The sequence below is a fragment of the Eschscholzia californica genome, unplaced genomic scaffold (genome assembly GCF_041429995.1).
Source record: "Eschscholzia californica isolate CP2 unplaced genomic scaffold, dmEscCali1.0.p SCAF_4, whole genome shotgun sequence".
Classification (NCBI taxonomy): Eukaryota; Viridiplantae; Streptophyta; class Magnoliopsida; order Ranunculales; family Papaveraceae; genus Eschscholzia; species Eschscholzia californica.
In genome coordinates, this window is record NW_028238461.1 from 20,789,248 (window position 1) to 20,806,969 (window position 17,722).

Genomic DNA, 17,722 nt, shown 5'->3' on the forward strand with positions numbered 1-17,722 from the left:
TCCTGTCTTTCTCTAAGATGTTGAGAATTTATAGAGAAACCGTTAATAACTAACTTAAAACGGTTAAAATTTCCTCCCCATAAAGATAACAAACCCACATTTCTATCATTGAGTCGTTTTTCCTGTTACTGTAACGGCTCCTTCCTTGTCCCTTTATACATAGTTTCAATCTGAAAACCTAATTCTAAAATTCAGAAAGAAAGAAAAAAAAAAAAAAATCTGAATTTTCTTTTGAGTTGAATGGGGTTAAAGGCATTAACAGCCATAATATTGGCATTGTTTGTAATTTCAAATAATGGGTTTTTGATGGTTGTTAATGGTGATTTCAATTACAAAGATGCATTAACAAAATCTATTATATTTTTGGAAGCTCAGAGATCAGGGAAGCTTCCCCCTAATAACAGAGTTCCTTGGAGAGGTGATTCTGGTCTTGATGATGGTAAAGAAGCACATGTAAAGCTCTTCTCTCTCTCTCTCTCTCTCTCTCTCTCTCTCTCTCTTTACACACTTTCTAGTTTGTGTGTCATGGTGTGTTTTTCGTTTTGACGTGTCTCTTGGAAACGATTATTTATTGTCAATCAGTTTTGAGTTGGATGCCCAGATATAAGTTAATCACTAAATAGCTTTTCTAACAAAACATCAGTGCTAGGAACTGCATCAAACTGTGTCACGAACTTTTTTGCGAAAATTGTAATTTTATTCTTCCGATGTGTTTCAGATGTCCTCAAAACCAACAAATAATATATCAACTTTGGCCTCCAAAATTGTTTAGTAGATTGTTTTGGTTCTATAGACTGACAAATTATTATATCTTTAAAAAAAGTGGAGTACTATAAATATTTACTAATTTTGCGAATATTTTTGAATTAAAAACAGGTGGATCTCACCGGAGGATATTATGATGCGGGAGACAATGTGAAATATGGGCTTCCAATGGCCTTTACCGTTACAACATTGGCATGGACGGCCTTGTTTTACCATTCAGAGTTGCAATCAACTGGTGAATTGCAAAATGTCCATGCTGCCATTCGATGGGGAACTGATTATTTCCTCAAATGTAGTATTAAAAAGAATCGCTTGTATGTTCAGGTAATATCTCATGTCATATGTATATGTACTACAATGGTCTTTGTGTTTTAATTGTCTGAATCTGACTCGTATAAATTGAAAACGTCTGAGTCAGATATAGTATGGTCAATAATACAATAGTCATTTTGAATTATTTTAAATAATGTACTTCTAATTCAGTCTTTAGGTTTTTCTCTCTAAGTTTTTTTGTTGTTTGTTAATTTGAAAGGTGGGAGACCCAGTTGCAGATCACCAATGTTGGGCTAGACCAGAAAACATGAACACACCAAGAACTGTTTTAAAGATTGACGAAAGCCGGCCAGGAACTGAGATAGCTGCTGAAACTGCTGCAGCTATGGCAGCTTCTTCACTCGTCTTCAGAGGCTCTGATTATCAATACTCCCGTCGTCTCGTCAACAAAGCCAAATTGGTATCTCAATGAAGATTCTTTCATCTTCATTTCTAATTTTATTTTTTAGTCCCACATTGTTCATGTGTCTTTCTTTTTGCAGTTATTTGAGTTTGCAAAGACCCACAAAGGAACATATGATGGAGAATGCCCATTCTATTGTTCTTACTCTGGCTACAATGTATAATCTCTCTCTATATATATATATGCCTCTCTCTCTCTCTCTCTCTCTAGATTAGGAAGATTGGGAGTTTTTAATTGAGTGAATGAAATGGTGCTTGCAGGATGAGTTGTTATGGGCTGCATCATGGTTATACATAGCAACAAAGAAACCTGTCTACTTAACTTATATTCAAGAAGAAGCTATCACTGCTAATGTTGATGAATTCAGTTGGGATTTGAAATATGCTGGAATTCAAGTTCTTCTCTCTCAAGTAATAAGTCTCTTACATCTCTCTCTCTCTCTCTCTCTCTCTCTCTCTCTCTCTCAATCAATTGGTGTTGATGGTGTATTAGAGATATTGATGAAATGAATTGGGTGCAGTTGTATTTTGAAGGAGAAAAGTCATTGTTCACCTATGTAAAGCAAGCTGACAACTATGTATGCTCAGTCCTCCCTGAGAGTCCTTACCATCAAGTTTCTCTCACTCCAGGTTTGTCTTTTACAAACCTGCCAATGTTTCTCTCTTTTTAATTGGTTTGGCTAAATCTAGTCTTCTACTTCGGATTTTGATTGAATTTTTTGGATATTCCGTCTGCGTTGCTTAAAATAAATTGGATAAACGAACTAATCTAAAGTCTTATTTGATCTGGCTTGTGTGAATAGTCTACATTTAATTTGCGAAGTTCATACAAGAACCCCCTTACGACTCCCTTGTGACCGTCCTTTTAATCTTTTTACACATGTAAAAAGACTAAAATACTTCTTGTCTTATTCGCCACATAACAAAGAGGTCATCAAAGGGGATTTCTATCATTTTTGCTTAATTTGACACTTGTTGATTTAGATAAACTATCTGTTTTTAATCAACGGTGGAGAATACAATTTGACTTGTTTGGAAAGATATTTTGTTTAAACTTCAGATAAACTATTTGGTTATTTTGAAGGCATAAATTCGATTCGACTAATATTTGATAATAACTTGTTTTGTGTAGGTGGTTTGATACATATGAGAGATGGGGCAAACACACAATATGTGACCAGTACTGCTTACTTGTTGACCGTCTACAGTGATTTAATGGCTAAAAACAACCATCAAGTTACCTGCGGCAACCAAAATTTTGATTCTGCTCACGTCATGAGTTTTGCTAAGAAACAGGTCCTCACTACTATTCTTCACCTACATTTATATTTCAGTTCACGAGTACATGACCTAATAAAATGTTAGGTAAAGGGTAAAATAGTAAAATACCAATCTTCGGTTGTTAGGTGGTTCAAATTGTTAGAAAAATGCTAACTATCTCCATTAATCAATCAAGAATTGTAATAATCACGCCTTATAACCCATTTTAGTACTGAGTAGTTCAATAATCAAATCAAAACTAAAACTTCAATAATGCTAGAGTTGACATGATTTTTATTTTGTTATTTGTTGGACAGATTGATTATTTACTTGGAAGCAACCCTAGAGGAGGTTCATACATGGTAGGTTTTGGAAACAACTCACCAAAACAGGCTCACCATAGAGGAGCATCAGTCCCAGTGATGGGCAAAAATGAAGTTATAAATTGCCCCATGAGTTTTGCTGCCTATTTCTCAAAGAACCAACCAAACCCTAATGAGTTAACAGGTGCAATTGTTGGTGGACCAGACCGTTTTGATAACTTCATTGATCAAAGGTGGGAATCTCCTATGCTTGAACCATGTACTTATGTTAACTCCTTAGCTATTGGTTCACTTGCTAAGCTAGCCACCCATCATGCTTGATTCTCCCAAGGGGACCTTTACTATATTGTATTTTGACCAATATCATTTTGTATCTTAATTTATTTGAATAAGAACAAAAGAGTGTAACTCTATTTGATTTGTATTAATTGAGCTGAAATTGATTTATGTGTGGAAAAAGTTGTGCATAGAAGTTCAAATATCATTTTATCTTTCTCTGTCTTGGAAATGCAAGTTTTTAAGTACAACGAACCAACCGATCAGATCGGAACTGAAAAGAGGTTAGAGATCAAAATATTTTTCACTGTAAATTGGTGTCAAGACAAAGTCAGACACACCTAGCTCCTTCTAGGATATTCAAGGTGGATTATTGGAGAGATGTCCTCTAGTCTACCAAAAAAATATAGATTGGACTCAAACAAGCTTTGAACAAATTTGGTATAAAGCTTTTGATCGAAAAACGATTGAGAAAATCAATCAATCAAGAGAGAGGGAGTCTAGCATTTCGGAATGTTTCTACTTTACATGTTCCACGACATTTTTTGGGTCATTAAGGCATGGATTATGACTAATACTGAAAAAATTGCTCGACACTTCCTCGGACTATTTTTTTATCGAATTTTCTTCTCAGATTTTGCCTTTGTCCTCCCATTAAGAGATTTCATAAATTTCCAATTATACAAGACTTGCACAACTTTTCCTAGATTATTACACTTTACGAAGATTTTTACCAAGAGCTGAAAACAAGAAAAATAGGCATGTTATTTGGTTGTCCTCCTAGTTTATGACTTGTTCCCGACTAGCTCTCACTTTTCAAAAATATATCCAGACGATATCCCCTTCTAAAAGTTACTTTTGTAAGGAACTTAAACCTTTCCAAAATTACCCCAATTAATTTTTATTTTCTTTCTCTAACCAAAATCATTCTTCAGATAATCGAATAGCATCTCATCGAATAATTTATCAAATATTCCCGCATCTAACTACCTTGATTAATTTTATCGTTGAAAGAATCAAGTGTATGAAACTCGCGATCGACATTGTTGTTCAGAATTTTCATCACATTCATGAAATTCAACTTTAGATTGATGATGATCATTTGTGATATTTTTTTTTTCACCCATAATCCAATTAACCTAGAGAAATCCTTTTCGACATTTATTTTAAACGGAAACAATACTACGATATCACTATCCCTAAATTAGTTTTCTAGGTTACTCCCTCACAATACTATGAGAATCTTAATCATCAACTCATTCAAATTTGGGTCCTTTCATAATAACCAAGAAACTCTTTTTAATTGCTTTTGTTTGGGAAAATAGTCGCCGGGACCTCTATTAATGGAGGTTCTCCTGTAAAGAAAGAAAGAAAGGAAGATAAAGATGATAAATCTTAAGTGAAAAATATAATGGACTAAAAGCAAAAAATAAATAATGAAAAAGGACAAAACGACATAATCGAAAAGTTTAAATTTGTCTATTCAGTCAAAATATAAAAAAAACACAAAAAAGTACTATGTTGGCATTTATAGAAACTTAGGGGGGTCACACATGAAATTAGTTATACTTTAATGGGTCAATAAAGAAATAATCCAAAAACGCCTTCCAAGACCACCATCGAAGAGGTCCTTCAAAAGATGAAGGGACAAGAAGAGTAGAAGATCAATATGAGAGAGATTCGTTAGAGAAAGAAACGGTAAAGAGAAGAGCGAGAGAGAGAGTAAAGATATAAGTAAAGAGGGGTAATTTTGGGAAGTCGTAACTCTTCTCAACTTTAAAGAGAGATCATCTGCTTATCTTCATAAGGTTAGTGGATTAGGCGGAAAACTGACTATAAACGAGGGACCATTTGGCAAATAACCCTTTCTTTTGTACCAAGACACCAAAAATATTGGATATTAGGTTCAAGAACATAAGAGGGTTGAAAAGAAAAATGCCCCTTTTACACATGAAGAAGAAGAAGAAGAAAAGAGAAAAGAGAAAAGAGAAGAAAAAGAAACTTGTTCATCATTTAAAAGAAGAAATCCTCACTCAACGAATTCTGGTACAGAAAAAAAAACCCTAATCTCGATGTCTTCTAACGATGAATTTATCATGCGGTTAGCCCTAGCTTTGGATGGCGCCATTGTTGGGCTTGGTTTAGCTTTAATTGCTGTACAAACATGGCGTAGTTACAACTCAACTTCATCTGCTCTTCACAAAATTCGTGATGCTCCTACTCTTCGTATCTCTGATCTTCGTCCCCTTCTCTCTTCCTCTTCTTCTTCCACTGAAGAATTTACCTCATCATCGTCTTCATCCTCTTCCGATTATGATGGAAAACTTGTAGTAGTTCGTGGTCTTGTTGATGCGAAATCGGTCGTTGAAAGCATGTGGCGAAGCTTAGGGCCAAATGTATTGGTTTCTCATGAATCTGGAGAGAGAGCTGTTGTATTGCAGAGAACTCAAACGGTATTGAAATTTTAATCATTTCCTTGTTAAAGTAGTTATATTTCATTGTCTTTTCATCACTATAATCTGGGTTTAGGGTTTATTTCAAGCTAGAAGTTTGAGACTTTAGCTATTTCTTGTTTCCTTATACTAATATGAAATTGGTTTAGGGGTTTTTAGGAGTAGTTTGTTAAGTCTATAGTTTGCCTTAGTTAAACCCTAGAAAGTTTAAACCTCTCTTTTGGGGAAGTGTCTTCTTGATGTTCGTCATTGTAATTAGGTTCATCGATTTCCATTAGTAAGAAGTAGAGGACTGCTAAATTGAAGGTTTCACATCTCAAAATGGTTCAATATATGGTTAGTGAAAGAAAAGTTTTATCAAGAATTAATTAGTTTGACTGCTTAGATTTCCCCATAAGCAAATGATGCCTATATATCTGCGTTATATTAGGAAACCATCGGCTGTGGCGAAAGAAATTCTTTGTCATTTTGAAATTCTAATTCACCGAAGCACGGATGTGCTTATACATTGAGTGTCATTATTATCTGGTCTTTTTAGTTGTACAGTGGTTAATTGAACTAATTTGAATTTTATTTCCTTTCTTACTGGTGAAGTGTATATATCATGAGTGGAGGGGCTTGTTGGGATGGACTTCAGATATAAGAGCTCTCTTTGGGAAATACTGGAAGGACCAGAAGATTACATCGTTAAGGATGGTAAATTCTTCAGTCAGCTTCTATGATTTCATGAAACCTAGCGAAAGAAGTACATTTTTCATTTTGTCTGTGATGACATTCGCCAAAATCACATTTGATACCTTTAAATGAATTGTCTTTGAGATAATATGTCTTTGGTGAGTAATCAGCTAGCATAATTGGTAAAGTCGCTAGTTTGCATACAGTATTCTCACTCTCTCATTTGATTAAAAGAGTTGATTTTAGAAACAAATGCCAAGATGAAGAACGGATATCTGATTGACGAAACCCCAGACATAAAATCTGTACTTGATGATATAAGCGTAATAGGATACGTATTGCTTCTTTGTGGGTGGTTCAATAAAATCAAGTAGCTCTTTGTATTTCTTATCTTCTTGTGACTTTTCTGTTGCAGATTCCTTTTGTTCTTGTTGATTGTGGGCAGTCACCAAGTCCTGACTATGTCGTTGTTAATATGGATGGCTCAACACATCCTCTACCTCTTGCAACTGTGTATCATCAGCTACAGCCAGTTCAGGCTACTCCATACACGTTCCTCCAAGCCGTTTTTGGCCATGCATACCCTGTAAGTTTTCTCATGAATTATTTGATTTGTCAGTTGATTACATTTAGAGTTACGAGTTCAAATAGCAGTATCGTTCTAATCTGATATTCTTCCTCTCTTTTTGTTCGAAAAGGTTGGTCTTCTAGATGAGGAAAAAGTTCTTTCTCTAGGGAAAGAGATAAGCGCAGTTGGCATCTGCAATTTGCATGATGGAGTTCCTCAGATTAAATCTTGTCAGCACCTTCCTTTTTTCTTGTAAGGAATAATCTCAAAGAAACCACTTTGGTTAGCTAAGGAGATTGAACTTTTAGTTCAATAACAATATTTTGGTTTCTCATTATGCAGGTCCGAGATGAATAAGAACCAGATGGTGGTAGATCTTGCCATTAGGACAAACATCTTGTTTTGGGGTGGCCTTCTTGTTGGGTCATTATCAGTTGGCATACTGGGCTATGCTGCCATGAGGTAAATATATACTTAGAGCAAATAATCTAGCATGCTATTGTTTTAGGAAAAAAAATATACTCTGTTACAAATTGCGTAGGGGAAATCAATGGTCGGTCCGACTTATCCTCGAGCAATGCAAATTTTAATCTGGTAGATTTGACTTACTTTGAGAGCTGTTGGTACCGAATGAGTGAATCCATCTTTTTTTAACTGGTAAGAGGACTGTATTGGTGTACTGCATATTACTACAAACAAGAAAAGAACTAAGAGGAATGGGAATTTACATGGACTATTAAAATGGGACCCAGTTCGTAAAACCAATGCCTAAGACCTTGTAAAATGTACTCCAGAGTTCTCAAATAGAAAGTTTTAGTTTTCAAATCAATTTGCTCCTTTGCTCTCTTTTGGATATGTTTGGATGAAGTACGCAAAGAATGAATAAGGGCATTTCAGCAAGGCTCTCAAGTTACCTTGAACTCTACTATACTTCCGTATAATAAATACTCCTTTGCCCTAGCATACTAGACTTTTTGTCCGGATAAAGCTGCTAACTTGCTAGAGATTGCTTCAAGTTTGAACCCCTGACATAATGAGGTTATTTTACTGTATTTGGGGCCTTCAAAAGATTCTTTTACAAAATTGCGAGAAAAATGAAAAAGAAAAAAATGATACAAGCCCTTGTCAACCCTGTGAATGATCATGCCGATGTAGTTGTTGATCATCCCCCACAAGTTTTGTGGATGTAAATTGGATGGTTGATATAAGTGAATAACCAATTATAAATTATTTTACAATAAGTATTTGTTCTAGTTAAAACCATAAACGCAATGAATTTGTTTGTAGATACTCAAATAGCTTAACATAATCTCACCACCCTCACCCCTGTAGGCCAGTACCCATCTCCGTCACGCGTCAACTTGTAGTAATATGGCACTAAGGTTTTTATTTTGTAGAAGTAAATAGGAAATAAGGAATAAAATATTCTTTTCATTCATAGTGTGTTTCCATGAACAAATCATGAAGCCGTGGATTCATGAATCTTTATGACAATGAGAAAAATCAAATTCAAAGTCATTGGAAAGTTAAGAGTGAAAGTCAAGTTCAAAATGAAAATCAAAGTCGGAGTGGACGTCAAGATACAAGTCAAAATAGAAGTCAAAGTTATAAAAACTGAAATAGTAAAATTCGAAGTCAAGGTTATTTTGGTGTTGTTGGTTTTGTTGTGGTGGGGTAGTGGTGGCCAACGGGCCGTGTCGTGGCGACACGACCCGTTTGATAGCCGTGGCGTGTTAGACACGCCACAGCCACAACCACAACCACGCCAGGCACGGCTTTGAGCCGTGTCGTGCCTAGACTACAAGGTCTTGGCACAGAAACGCCCCATGGCAACGACTCAGCCGTTGCCGTGGCGGTCCGAGTCGTTTCCGTGTCGGGTCGTGGCTAATGGGCTAGCTGTTGCCAAACGTAACAAAAGAAAACACTAATAATTTTCAAGTCAAACGTTGTGCTATTTGTTTAAACTTTAGAATTTATGTTTATTTTATTACTTAATAATTTTATTAACTATTAATTTTATCAATTAACAACTACTTTTAACAAAATAATAATAATGTTTTGTAAATTAAGTACCCGTTTCAAACGGGTTAGCGTGTCGTGGCGGATTAGGAACGTCACGGGCCGTGGCGTGTTTCCGTTCCTAATGTGCCGTGGTTGACGGGTCTGGGAGCTTAAAATCCCAAACCCGCCACGACCCGCGACGGATCGGCACGACACGGCACGCGACGTTCCGTGCCGTGTCGTGTTGCCTTATAAACGGGTTGTGCCGGTCCGTTTCCGTGCCGACACGACCCGTTGGCCACCACTATGGTGGGGTTGATATTATGTTTCGATTTTGAGCATAAAAAACAAAATCTTACCAAATCTTAGGGTGTAAGGTAGGATTTGCGCGTTCAAGAATCCAACAACTTTTGGGTACGAAATAGGGCAAGAAATCAAGATTCCTATCAAATCCTACTTTTGGTAGGAATCCTATAATGGGTTCGTCCAGACTCCAGAGGCACCACCATGGCACCATCATTTGCATGTGAACGTCAAATAAAAAGTTTCCTGTATGATGTTTCTTAATTATAATATGCTTAAATTAAAATGATCGGAACAATCATTACCTTTTGAAAAAACTAGAAACAGTTCTCATTGCAATGAGTAGTAAAAGCCTCTGGTGTTTATTCATCTTAAAGTTATTAAACTGTGGGTGATTATAGGAACTGGAGAAGATGGAAACAATGGAGGCAGCAGAGACAACAATCAAGAGCCGCTTCTCTTGCTGCTGATGACGATGTCGAGTTACTAGCTGATGAGGAGGCTGGAGAAGTTCCGGACGGGGAATTATGCGTGATTTGTCTAATGAGAAGGAGGAGATCTGCTTTTGTTCCTTGTGGTCATATGGTTTGCTGCCAAAGATGTGCTCTTTCAGTTGAACGAGACTCGGCTCCTAAGTGTCCTGTATGTAGGCAGACTATCAGATCCTCTATTCTAATCTTCAGTTCTTAAGGTACTTCAAACCCTTAGTTTCATATTTAGCATCACAAAAACCTCTGTCATTCTCATATGAATCTCACATTAGAAGTAAATTGGTCTTGAGGTACATAGTTCTGTAAAGACTGAAATGGTAGGTGTTCATGGGTTTTGTTGAAAAGAAGGTGATGAAGTTAACCCATAGTTTGTAGTTCCTCTTTTGGCCTATCTTGTTTTTTTTTTTTGCTGTTCATAATTGGTATAGAGAGAGGGTATTCCGTTGCAATCAGAGGCTAAAGTAAGGGGTTTTGATGAGAAAATGAAGAGCAGGTATGGGCAGTGGGTGAAACCGTGAAAAGTTGTAATTTGATTTTGAAGACTAACGAATTACTACATGAACTTGCCAACTTTGAAAGTGTGATGTGAATTGATAATCATTCATGTGTGTCTCTCTCTCTCTCTCTCTCTTCTTGGCAACTTTCCATATTATTATGATGTAATTGTTCTTAACACGCATCCTCATGTGTTGGCTTTATTGAACCTTAAACATGTCTCTCTTAACTCGTATATTGTGGACAGGGAGTTCCCCTATCATGTGTACACTTAACTAAAAAAATGGGTCTGGGTGGCATGTCAGTGGAATTTTTTTTTTCGAGAGTGAGAATGAGGTCTTATCATCCTTAGAGATAAGAGGTATTTTTGATTTTGAAACTTTAGTTCCTTGATTGATATGTCGATGAAGAATCATCGGATGTGTAACATCTCAAGTTCCCAAGTTTTAGAAGTTACTGATACTGTCTTTGTTTTGAACACCCAGACGTAATTTTGTTTCTGGGAAAGGTTCTACAAGCCTAGCTAAAAGACTTTGACGCTTGCTAAGGTCTATGTTTTTTTACTTATTTATCCCTAAAAAACTTCTTGTCTTCCCTTTTAAAAGGGCACCTACCTATTAAATAGTTAATTTAGACTTGGTCAAGGGTGGGCCCACATCTCTTTTACAGCTGTTACACCACAAACCTTAAATCTTCATCTTCTTCGATAGTTCTTCTCCTCTCTATCACCATCGCCTCAAATTGCCTCATGGAAATTCAGGCGAGGCGAGCTCTTTTTCAACCTTTTGCCTTGCTCGCGAAGGCGTCGCCTCTGCGCGCCTTTGACAACATAGGCTAAGATTAAGCATGCTTTATAGTCTGGGCTCCAAACGCTTTCATGAACAATGTGAGACTAACATCCCACGCCCTTAGAGACAGTTGCCCCTAGTTCTGATACTATATGTTGACGTCCCGATAGCCCAATGTCACGAGGGCTTGTTTATGGTGAAAGTTTGATGAACCCGCCCAAAAAGTCTCCGACATTTACTTACTCGTGCACCTACATCGTGGCCTCTGGGCATTCTCTTAAGGGACACTAGCACAGGATGAGTAATTTTACTGAGCTAGTTGGTTCTCCTAGAATACTAGATGTGTGACCCAAAAATAAAATGACACGAATGCCAGCCTCAATAAACTCAAAAGTCTGTATTTTTTTCCCTTGGAAACAGTAAGATTTTAAACTCCGTCTCTGATTTGCAATACTAGTAATTTCCATGGGAAAAAAACTATAAGAACTTTAAGCTAAGGCTCTGAGTCCCTGAAATGGGTAACTGAATTCATGTCTTAAGATCAAATTACAGGTAAAATGGAATGACATAAATCATGGAACTACAAAGAGATAGTAATTAAAGAAAAAACATTCATACAAGAGTCATAAAACTGAAAGCAGCCCATTGTTTCAGATTCTTGTTTTTCAAGTTCGCTTGACGGGATCGAAGTTGGAGACACCAATGATAGCTCCAAGAATAGCAGTAAGAACAACACCACCAGCAACTATACTGAGTAAGAAGTTCTTGAGGGAAGGAGATACATCTGAACTAGCAGCTTCAGCAACTTCAGGAATCACCATTGAAGCTGTTAGAGTAGCAGCAGTTAAGCCTGCTGCTACCTTTTCCTTCAGTGATGCCTGAACTTGAAACCTTGATGAAGTTGAAATTGTCTTTAATGGTTTGATGGGTAAGGGGTTGAAGAAGGTTGTTGATGATATTCTTTTCTGGGTTGCAGAAGTTAATGGCAATGCCATTTGAACTGCCATTGAAGTGGATGCCATCTTTCTCTAACTCTTTCTCTCTCTTCTTTCTGTCTCTAAATTTTTTCTTGTTCTTCCCAACAATAAAACGGGTAGTGATTTTTGATAAGAGAGGAGGGAATGTGAATGAGAGGTGGGAAGTCGAGATATGTGAATCTGAGTGGCTTACTTGTATGGTTGTCATCTCAGCTTGGAAGGATAATGTTATCCTTACTAATCCAATTTTGTTGACCCCCATCTAGTATTTTTTTTTTTTGTTGAGGAAACACAAAACAAACAAACAGAAAAGCAGTTACAACTTCAACTCACTCCTCATTCTCTCTTTCGAATGCCGCGTTCGACTGACTCCTTGTTTTCTCCCCCACTTAGCTAAGGCATCAGCTAAAATATTAGTCTTTCTCGGGCTATAGTGGAATTGTATTTGTTCGAAGTTGATACAGAGGGCTCTGATACGTTCCATGTGATGTAGAGACTGCCAGTTGATGTTCTTGTTGTTATTTTTGATATGATTGATCAGATTGTTGTTATCGCTTTCGATGATGAGATGGGAGATGGTAAGATCCTGTGCCCATTGTACTGCCTTCAGAATAGCCAAACTTTCGCATTCCTTCGCCGTCTGTCCCCTAATGGATTCTGCCTTAGCTATAATGAAGTCTCCATTATCATCGTGAATAATGCAACCTATGCCTGCCGGGTCTGTGTAATTGCTGAAGGATGCATCGACATTTATTTTGAGGAAGGATTGCGGTGGTGGCCGCCATATCGGAGGGGAGGCCTTTCGTTTAGGAATATGATCGTCCTGGACACTAGTAGTATAACATTGAATCTTCCTGATCACTTGCTTGGGCATACTATCAGTTTTTCCAAAACATTTATCACATCTTGCTTTCCAGATAAACCACATAATTTTGGCGGGGAGCGCCATGGTTAGATCGTCCAGGGAAGGCCAAAACTTAATCCACTCCAGCACCGAGGCTAAACCCTCAGTTCTAACGTTGAAATGGAACCAAACGGATCTCGCAAAATTGCAATGAAGTAGTACATGTGCCAAAGTTTCCCGTTCCTTGCAGAATGTACATTGGTAACTGTTACCGATGTATTTACCGATTTTGTCTTTGACCGGAAGACTATTAGTGCAGCACTTCCAAAGGAAGAGTTTAATTCTTGGTATTGTTCTAATGTTCCAGATAAAAGACCAATCGATAGTATCATCTAGTATTATGTTAACAAGACACAACATCTAATTGGTGTGAGCCTTAGACTCAGTGGATGGTGATTCGAGCTTTGAACTCTTTAGAGCAACTTCAACACGATACTCATCACACTCTAAAATCACTTCCGACTAATAGAATTTTTGTTAAAAAAACATCTCCGATGGAATATTTGATTAGACATTTTACGATGATATTGAAACATCTATTATAAAGACTCTCAAGAGAGACACTCTAATATTAGGATTTGCTCTTGAGTTTTTTAAGTGTCACGTCATCACACTCTAAAATTTAAATCAATAAAAAACTCTTATTTTTATATATTTTTTTCTATTAAATTTAAGTGTGTCATGTGTATCAAATAGAGTAATTTTAGAGATCTTCATTGGAGAGAAATTTTTTTTAGATTTTCTCTATTTTAACATAGGAAAGATAATCTTACTTGACAACTAGGAGTTGTAGAGTTTTTCTTGATTGTCCTGTTGGAGATGCTCTTAGTGTCGGAATGTTTAGGGCATTTCCAATGCAAAACTCAAATTGTCCTGTGCGTCAAGTCTTAACTGATGTTTTCTTTCCTAGATGACAATGTTGAGATCCTCAATTCAAAAGACATCTCTAATGCAACACTTTGAAAACTTAAAAGTTACCTGTCATTTCCTAGGTGGGTGGTTTTTTTATTTCTAAGATGTTTCTTCTTGAGACATGTTAGAAATAGAGGTACCACATCACCTTAATCCCCAAACTTGGTTTTGCATTCTAAAACTCCTATGTGCCACTTGGAATTTTTCAATTTGAGTCTTGAATTGGAGACGATATTAGTTTTGTTAACCTACACATATTGGTGGCTTTATCAAAGAATTTATGGGTCAAAGGTCGACTGTGGAGCAAGTAGTAGGTTTTTGGCTGACGCCAAATACAATGAACTTTGACTCGAGCACTCTATAGGCAATCAACCCTAAAAGAGGGTTATGGTTACCCTCATTTTCTACTTTATCTTGTTCTTACCGAAATTTTAGAAAGAATAAATAAGAGGGACACGGATGGCTCTCTATGAGGTATAACCCATTATTTGATGTTTGAATGTTTCATGTGCAGTGTGGTACGAAAAAAAAGAGGAGTTGTCGGACTGGGTATCCATCCATATCGGCCTGAGACCTCTCAAGGGCTTTCAGATCAACTGATCCATTTGAGCTAGAGTGCGATCTAGCTCTTCTCGCTTGTCAATTAGTTCTTCTGATGATTCCCCCCACTCCCCACCACTTCGTGCTCGCCTGTTAGCCGAGGAAGAAGCCAATCACTTGCTAGAGGAGTCCAATGTCATGTACCAAAGCCTTGACATCATCACTGCTCATGGAGAGAAGGGTGCCTCTAGACCACCAGCCTAGTCTACTGTGTCTGTTTGGTTCTTTGTCTTGTTGCTTTTTCTGCTGTTTCTCTTGTGGTTGTTTAGTTGTTTTGTCTTGTTGTTAGTTCTGGTACACCTGCAAGAGAAAGGAACCCTCAGGTGGTTCGTGTGGTGGCGTGATCCCCACCTTTTGTTTTCTCTGGCATAGTGTACCGGAGCCTTGCCTGTCCTCGGAGGTGCCATTATACAGTGGGGGCGCCTCCAGCTTAGTCAAGGTCTTGTGTTTTGATGTTCTGTGGGCGCCTCTTTTTAGGGGCGAGCCTTGTATTGCTTTTGTTTGATTGTAGTTTTTCGGTTTATCGGTTTTAGTTGGTTCTTGGCTCTCTTTCTTTCTTTCCTCTCTTTATGGCTCTCTCTAGGTCTGACTCGATGAATCCTCACCCCACTAACCAAAGGTCTGAACCCACCTATACTTCTATTTACCCAACACACACAGACCCTCTCTCTTTGCTGTCCTGGAACGTTAGAGGTTGCGGTAACTTTCTCAACAAAAAAAAAATCTCTGGACCATGATCAAAGAACACTCCCCAGACCTTGTCTTCCTTTCTGAGACGAAATGTATGAATATGAATATAGATAGACTTCTCAACCTACATAAAAGTTACAAGAAGTTCACGGTGGAACCTATCAACAAATGTGGAGGCCTGGCCCTTTTTTGGAACCCAAACATTGACCTAACCGTGCTCCATGCATCCCAGAACATTATCCACGCGTCCTTGAACCTTACTGAGTCTTCGGATAAAGTACTGATAACCTGCTTCTATGGGTGCCCGTATAACAAGGATAAAATTAAGCCTTGGGAAACTCTGCAGATCTGTTTCCCGACATCCCCTACCCCGTGGCTAGTTATCGGAGACCTTAACACCATCATGCATCCGTCCGAGAAAAGCGGCCCTCCCAAACCCCTATCTTCTAGGGCCAAACACATTTCATCTATTATCCACGAGCTCGGCCTTCATGACTTAGGCTTCAGTGGATCCCCTTACACCTGGTCCAACCGTCAATTTCATGGCAATCTGATTCAAGAGCGCCTTGACAGAGCTCTTGGTAACTTGCAGTGGCTCTACTCCTTCCCTTACTCCAAAATTCATCACCTACAAGGGGTGGGATCGGACCATTTGCCTATTTTACTCTCCACCAACCCCCTTCTTCTGTGGGCAGAAAACCTTTCAAATTTATCAGAACCTGGATGTCCCACCCAGATTGCAAAAGCTTTATTCGTGAAAACTGGAGTGAGAACCATTACCTGATCCAACAAAAACTCAATCACCTAGCCATTAAGCTGTCTCAGTGGAATAAGCGCGTCTTTGGTCATGTTGAGCAAAAAATCAAAAGCCTTACATTTCTTATTCAGTCCACGTATAACCATGAAACCCTCCAACTTCTGATGTCCCAGCAGGAAGAGGCGTACAATTTTCAAGAGAGTATGTGGAAGGAAAAGTCCAGAGTGGCTCATGTCCAGCTGGGAGACAGAAATACCAAATTCTTCCATGCCAAAGCCATCACCAGAAACCGAAAAAACAACATCACCACCATAAAGAGAGAAGATAATTCGTGGTGTTCTGATACTCAAGAGATTTACAACATCTTCGCCTTCAACCTGGGGAAAATCTCCACATCCACATCCCAAGCTGCCCCTAGTGCCATTAAACTCTTGTTCACTAAACAAATCTCTACTTCACAGAATTCAATCCTAGTGGCGGCTCCTAATGATGATGAAATTCGAAAAGCTACTTTCTCCCTTAAACCCGAAGCAGCCCCCGGGCCGGACGGCTACCCCCTTTCTTCTACCAATCCAACTGGGACACGGTGAAAGATGATGTTGTCCAGTTGGTGAAAGCCTTTTTTCAGTCTTCCACTCTTCCGCCTTCCATCAACCACACTCATATCTGTCTCATCCCCAAAACCAAATCCCCACAATCCACTGCAGATTTCAGGCCCATTAGTCTGCTCAACACCACATATAAAATTATCACCAAAATTTTGGCTAACCGCTTGAAGATTACTCTGCCAGACATCATCTCTCCCTTTCAAGCTGCTTATGTGCCGGGTCGTCAAATCACAGACAACATAATTATGAGCCAGGAACTTTCCCACTCATTCAAAAATAAGCGAGGATCGAAAGGCTTCTTTGGTCTTAAGCTAGATATGTCTAAAGCCTTCGATCGAGTTGAATGGAACTATCTTGAGGACATCATGATTAATCTTGGCTATGATAAACACTGGATCAAGCTGATTCATTCCTGTATCTCCTCTTCTACTATGGCGGTGCTCATCAATGGTAGACCGGGTCCGTCTTTCAACGTGTCTCGAGGTTTAAGACAAGGTGATCCACTATCCCCCTTCCTGTTCGCCTTGGCCATGGAAGGTCTCAGCCGGTTGCTGGACTCTCCGGAGAGCCCTCATAAATTCATCGGTTTCTCTATCCCTCGTTCATCCTTCACTATCAACCATTTACTGTTCGTTGATGACTGCATTATCTTTAGACGAAACACCCTTGATAATATCAACAACCTTATCAAGATCCTTACCTTATTTGGATCGGAATCTGGACAAATCATCAACTACAACAAATCCACTATCTTCTTTTCAAAAAACACCCATCCCAAATTTAAACGCTTGATCACCAAATCACTCAAGGTGCACCAGGCCTCCTCCCTTGATAAATATTTGGGCACAAAGCTGTTCATCGGTGCTAAGAAATGCCAAGCTTTTGAGACTCTCATTGATCAGATTCAGCATAAACTCTCGAAGTGGCAAACTATCCTCCTCTCGCAAGCTGGCCGCACGGTAGTCATTTCGACTATCACTGCAGCGGTTCCCCGATATCAGATGCAATGCTTCGCCATTCTGAAAGGCGTCAGCAATCGCATAGAGACCATTCAACGGTCGTTCTGGTGGGGAAAAAAGAAATCCATTCACACAATCAATTGGGATGCCATCTGTCGCCCCCGAAAATCTGGAGGTCTCGG

General features: G+C 38.5%; 3 protein-coding genes across 3 annotated transcripts; 2 read left to right on the forward strand and 1 right to left on the reverse strand.

Moving 5' to 3' along the window:
• On the forward strand, window positions 1–3,542 carry GH9A4 (glycosyl hydrolase 9A4). Its single transcript, XM_086633819.1, has 8 exons — window positions 1–453; window positions 877–1,089; window positions 1,298–1,498; window positions 1,581–1,658; window positions 1,762–1,911; window positions 2,022–2,130; window positions 2,633–2,796; window positions 3,078–3,542. Exons 1-8 carry the CDS (start codon window positions 241–243, stop codon window positions 3,402–3,404), a joined length of 1,455 nt encoding a protein of 484 aa, XP_086489945.1. The 5' UTR covers window positions 1–240; the 3' UTR covers window positions 3,405–3,542.
• A 1,690-nt stretch (window positions 3,543–5,232) lies between these two features.
• SPL2 (E3 Ubiquitin ligase family protein) lies at window positions 5,233–10,602 on the forward strand. Its single transcript, XM_086674118.1, has 6 exons — window positions 5,233–5,812; window positions 6,407–6,508; window positions 6,903–7,073; window positions 7,186–7,307; window positions 7,398–7,517; window positions 9,761–10,602. Exons 1-6 carry the CDS (start codon window positions 5,432–5,434, stop codon window positions 10,047–10,049), a joined length of 1,185 nt encoding a protein of 394 aa, XP_086530244.1. The 5' UTR covers window positions 5,233–5,431; the 3' UTR covers window positions 10,050–10,602.
• Window positions 10,603–11,648: 1,046 nt separating this feature from the next.
• Window positions 11,649–12,350, reverse strand: LOC147543570 (uncharacterized). Its single transcript, XM_086674119.1, has one exon. The coding sequence runs from the start codon at window positions 12,153–12,155 to the stop codon at window positions 11,799–11,801; it is 357 nt and encodes a 118-aa protein (XP_086530245.1). The 5' UTR covers window positions 12,156–12,350; the 3' UTR covers window positions 11,649–11,798.
• Between the last annotated feature and the right edge of the window lie 5,372 nt (window positions 12,351–17,722).

Excerpts from the sequence above, each read along its gene's own strand:
- GH9A4 (XM_086633819.1), top strand. The coding sequence starts at position 241 with ATGGGGTTAAAGGCATTAACAGCCATAATATTGGCATTGTTTGTAATT. Across the intron at positions 1,499-1,580 it reads TCGTCAACAAAGCCAAATTG|TTATTTGAGTTTGCAAAGAC; the intron begins GTATCTCAATGA and ends TTCTTTTTGCAG. Across the intron at positions 2,131-2,632 it reads TCAAGTTTCTCTCACTCCAG|GTGGTTTGATACATATGAGA; the intron begins GTTTGTCTTTTA and ends TGTTTTGTGTAG.
- SPL2 (XM_086674118.1), top strand. The coding sequence starts at position 5,432 with ATGTCTTCTAACGATGAATTTATCATGCGGTTAGCCCTAGCTTTGGAT. Across the intron at positions 5,813-6,406 it reads TATTGCAGAGAACTCAAACG|TGTATATATCATGAGTGGAG; the intron begins GTATTGAAATTT and ends TTACTGGTGAAG. Across the intron at positions 7,074-7,185 it reads TTTTTGGCCATGCATACCCT|GTTGGTCTTCTAGATGAGGA; the intron begins GTAAGTTTTCTC and ends TTGTTCGAAAAG.
- LOC147543570 (XM_086674119.1), bottom strand. The coding sequence starts at position 12,155 with ATGGCATCCACTTCAATGGCAGTTCAAATGGCATTGCCATTAACTTCT.